This window comes from Triticum dicoccoides, chromosome 1A (genome assembly GCF_002162155.2).
Source record: "Triticum dicoccoides isolate Atlit2015 ecotype Zavitan chromosome 1A, WEW_v2.0, whole genome shotgun sequence".
In the NCBI taxonomy this organism is placed as follows: Eukaryota; Viridiplantae; Streptophyta; class Magnoliopsida; order Poales; family Poaceae; genus Triticum; species Triticum dicoccoides.
This window is the reverse complement of record NC_041380.1, coordinates 430,333,742-430,337,642: the sequence shown is the minus strand read 5'-3', so window position 1 is coordinate 430,337,642 and position 3,901 is coordinate 430,333,742. Positions and strand designations below refer to the sequence as shown.

Sequence of the window (3,901 nt, the reverse complement as noted above, 5' to 3'; positions counted from 1 at the left end):
ACATTCTCCGCTTGCAGCATTTCTCGCTGCTTCCCCGCCTATACGTCCCTCCAGAGCTGTTGCTGGCCATCGCCTCACGGGTCTAGCTATATCGCCAAGCACCTAGTGCGTGCGCTGCGAGGTGGGGCCGTGGGGGCGTGCTGGAGAGGGCGCGATCGATCGGTAAGTGGGGTGTGATTGAGCGCGGCGTGTGGGGGGATGGGGGGAGCGGGGTGGCTTCGGGTGGCCGCGGCGGTGACGTGCGCATTAGCGACGGCGATGGTGGTGCAGAGGGTGGTGGCCTGGAGGCGCTGGCTCCGGGCCATGGCGGTGCTGCGTGACGTCGAGGAGAGCTTCGCCACGCCCACGGAGCGGCTGCAGCGGGTCGTCAACTCCCTGGCTGTCGAGATGTTCGCTGGACTCGCGTCTGAGGACGCCAGCAAGGTCCGGATGCTGCTCACCTGCGTCGACTCGCTCCCAGATGTGTACATGCCGATGCCCTTCCTCCTCCTATTTGTTCCTTCTTCTACATCACTTTTCATTGCTATAACTTGATTGATTGTCATCTCAGTTTGCAGAATCGTGATTGTCATCTTATTAATTCGCATAGTGCAACTGGCTGACAAGTTTACAGTATATACCCTGTCATACAATTGTCTTACGTTAGTTCATATTGTGCATGCGACCAGGAGTGAAGAAGGCATATATTACGCCGTTGATATTGGAGGAACGGGCTTTAGGTTCTTGAAAGTGCAACTTGGTGCAGGGTCTACAATCATTAATCAAAAGATCGAGCGTCAACCGGTCAAAAAAGAATTGATGAAAGGCACAAGCGAGGTATGTTTTTACATTTTGTTTCTGCTTCCCTACTAGTTAGTGTATCTGTATGTGAGTTTTTCTTCTCTTTGCAGGATTTTTTCAATTCCATTGCCTCGACACTAAAGAATTTCATTGAAAGAGAGGGGGATGAAGGAAGGGCACTTGGTTTTACATTTTCTTTTCCAGTGAGACAATTTTCCATAACCTCTGGGTCCTTAATACGATGGACTAAAGAATTTTCAATTGAAGAGGCTGTAAGTTCAAAAAAAAAAAACTACACCCTGCATTGTTCTTTTTTCATTGCATGCATTCAGTTTGAGTGATTTGCCCGATGTGAAAGCTTGGGCTGATGTTAGTATCATTCATCTGCGCCATATTTCTTACGTGGTGCATTAGTACTAGACGATAACAACACGTTCATATTTCAACTAGCACATATCAGGCCTTGTGATGTTTTGTCTCGAGAAATTTGAATATCTTGGTTCATTTGATACATCACAATAGTTTATGTTAACAACGTGCTTTCAGGAAACATTGAAATGACCTGTTGTTTGGCAGGTTTATTACTGTGAATTTGTGATGCAACTACGACACTAATTAGTTTTGTTTTTCTCATGATAAATGCTACATAGCACATTGCATCAATATTTTTCTTAAGTATTATATTTGCAGTTGATTCCATTTTATTTTTCAACCCTGGTTCCTTTTACTTCTGAATAATCAGATTGGGCAAGATGTTGCTCAGTGCTTAAACGAAGCACTTGAAAGGAATGGACTAAATTTGAAGGTCAATGCATTGGTATGTTGGCTTATAAGTACGGTGTGTGCAATATTATTCATTAGTAGATCAGAATATATGCCTCTTTTGGCTAATTGTTTCATTTGATGTTCAAATTTTAGATGAATAATACCGTGGGCACACTAGCTTTGGGGCATTATTATGATGAGGATACAATAGCTGCGGTGATTATTGGAGCTGGCACCAATGCTTGCTATATTGAACGTAATGAGGCAATCACAAAATGCCAGTGCCTTCTTACTAACTCCGGACAAACGGTATCTTACTTCACTTATTTATTTTGTGTGGAACTTCTTTTTTTGCTGTAGTTGATCGATTTCGTTTTGAAATTTCATTGCTGCATAGAAATTCTGATCATTTAACCGTGTTCATCAGGTTGTAAATGTGGAATGGGGGAGTTTCTGTCCTCCGCAAATACCATTAACTCCTTATGATATATGCTTCCATAATGAGACACCTAATTACTATGACCAGGTAACTCGTCATGATAACTTTCTCTTTTGGAATAACTTATGATAGTTATGAACTGATGACATTTAACCACATTAGGGTTTTGAGAAAATGATATCGGGTATGTATCTTGGGGAGATTGCAAGACTGGTGTTCCATAAAATGGCTCAAGAATCGGATGTATTTGGTACTGATGTTGATGGTTTAGCTATCCCTTTCATCTTAAGGTACCTTCATACTAGGCATTCGTTTCTCTGGTAACAACATATGCGTATATTCTATAGTACTATTCTGCAAATAAACTGCATTAGTTGATATGTTGGATTTGTAGACATTGGATTTGCTTACAATGGTGTTTCATATTCAAAAGTCTTTATAGATTTAATCACTAAAATATATGTCCACCGAGGGTTGTTATATACTTATATTTAGCTTGCCATACACCTCGCATGGGCCTGAAGCATGCGTCTATTTTAATGGGATTTCTTGGTCAAGTTTTGTACACTTCAGATGTATGCTTTAACAAATATTTTTTGTCTGATTTGCTCAACAGAACATAACAATGAACATCTTGCACTTCCTCAACAGAAAATAATAAGAACATCTTCCACATAGTGATAGAAATTTTAATACTTCTTATATTCTCATCCAGCACTCCATGTCTAGCTGCTATCTGTGAGGATGATTCTCTTGACTTGAAGGAAGTCGGAAGCATACTGGAAGAACATCTGAAGGTTAGTTCTCACAGGACAGTGGATAAGTTAGATGTGCAAAAAAATGTTCGATGGTCCTTCCACTAGTTCTAATGTTTCCATTACATTGTACAGATACACAATGTTCCTCTGAAGACTCGCAGACTGGTGCAGAGAGTGTGCGACATCATCACCCAAAGAGCCGCACGCCTAGCGGCAGCTGGAATTGTTGCAATACTGCAAAAACTTGGTCGTGATGGAACGCTCTGTGGGACCACGAGAGTCCGAACTATGACGGGTGTACCAAAGAGATCAGTCATTGCAATCGAGGGCGGCCTCTACCAAGAATATTCAGTATTCAGAGAATACCTGAATGAAGCCGTGTTGGAGATCCTTGGGGAGGAGATCGCAGCCACTGTCGTTCTTAAAGTGGTGGAGGAGGGCTCCGGGTTGGGGGCTGCTCTCATCGCAGCAGCATATTCGTCGACTAGAAATAACTCATATAAGCATGATGTAGGTTGAACTGCTGTGCACATGAAAAAGATGGAGGGTGTTCATTCATACTGCAGGGCATGCTTAGAATGGGTGTATTTTTATGTGGGCGTAGGTATTTAGTTTGGTTTTGAACAGAATACCAATGCCCACACAAAACTTAAACCCATTTCAAATAGTCCCTCAAATGTATACAGGATAAAAATTGGTTCTTGTGTAGTCCCTTTCGGATGTTAAGTCGGTGTCTGATGTATATGTGAATCCGGTGAAGTTGTCAATTGTTGTGGACGTATGAGATGTAGTAAAGTTTTCTCAATTGTTGTTCAAACCTATCATTCCAAAAATATTTCTCTATTTTGTTTAAACTTGTGTTTTCCACTTTCTCTATGTTGCAATGGTATGCTGTGTGCCAGTTTATCTAGCAGTTCACTGGCTGGTATGAAAGCTTGGATCGATTATTTTATTTTCAACAATGTGAGCAATTTGCATCGTTCAAGTGAGGCGAAAAAAGTAGGAGGAAGAAATTCTTGCCGTGCAAGGCAAATTGAGGCCGGCTGTGACAGGAGTGCGTCCAACATGTTGCTGAACAAAACTAGGTCACAAGACGGTGCATGTTGTTCCGCAACTGCAGCAAATTCAGCGTTTAAAAGTAAAATAGCGTTCAGAAACG

The 3,901-nt window shown here is 42.0% G+C and overlaps 1 protein-coding gene across 1 annotated transcript; it reads left to right on the top strand.

Moving 5' to 3' along the window:
* The first annotated feature begins 198 nt into the window (after positions 1-198).
* LOC119298323 (hexokinase-10-like) lies at positions 199-3,302 on the top strand. The gene is made up of 9 exons (XM_037575794.1): positions 199-464; positions 669-816; positions 891-1,052; positions 1,523-1,597; positions 1,699-1,854; positions 1,973-2,071; positions 2,147-2,274; positions 2,700-2,781; positions 2,875-3,302. The coding sequence occupies exons 1-9, from the start codon at positions 199-201 to the stop codon at positions 3,259-3,261; spliced, it is 1,503 nt and encodes a 500-aa protein (XP_037431691.1). The 3' UTR covers positions 3,262-3,302.
* The last annotated feature ends 599 nt before the right edge of the window (positions 3,303-3,901 follow it).

Coding starts and splice junctions, on each gene's coding strand:
- LOC119298323 (XM_037575794.1), top strand. CDS start 199: ATGGGGGGAGCGGGGTGGCTTCGGGTGGCCGCGGCGGTGACGTGCGCA. Junction 465..668: donor GTCGACTCGCTCCCAGATGT/GTACATGCCGAT, acceptor GCATGCGACCAG/GAGTGAAGAAGGCATATATT. Junction 2,072..2,146: donor CACCTAATTACTATGACCAG/GTAACTCGTCAT, acceptor TAACCACATTAG/GGTTTTGAGAAAATGATATC.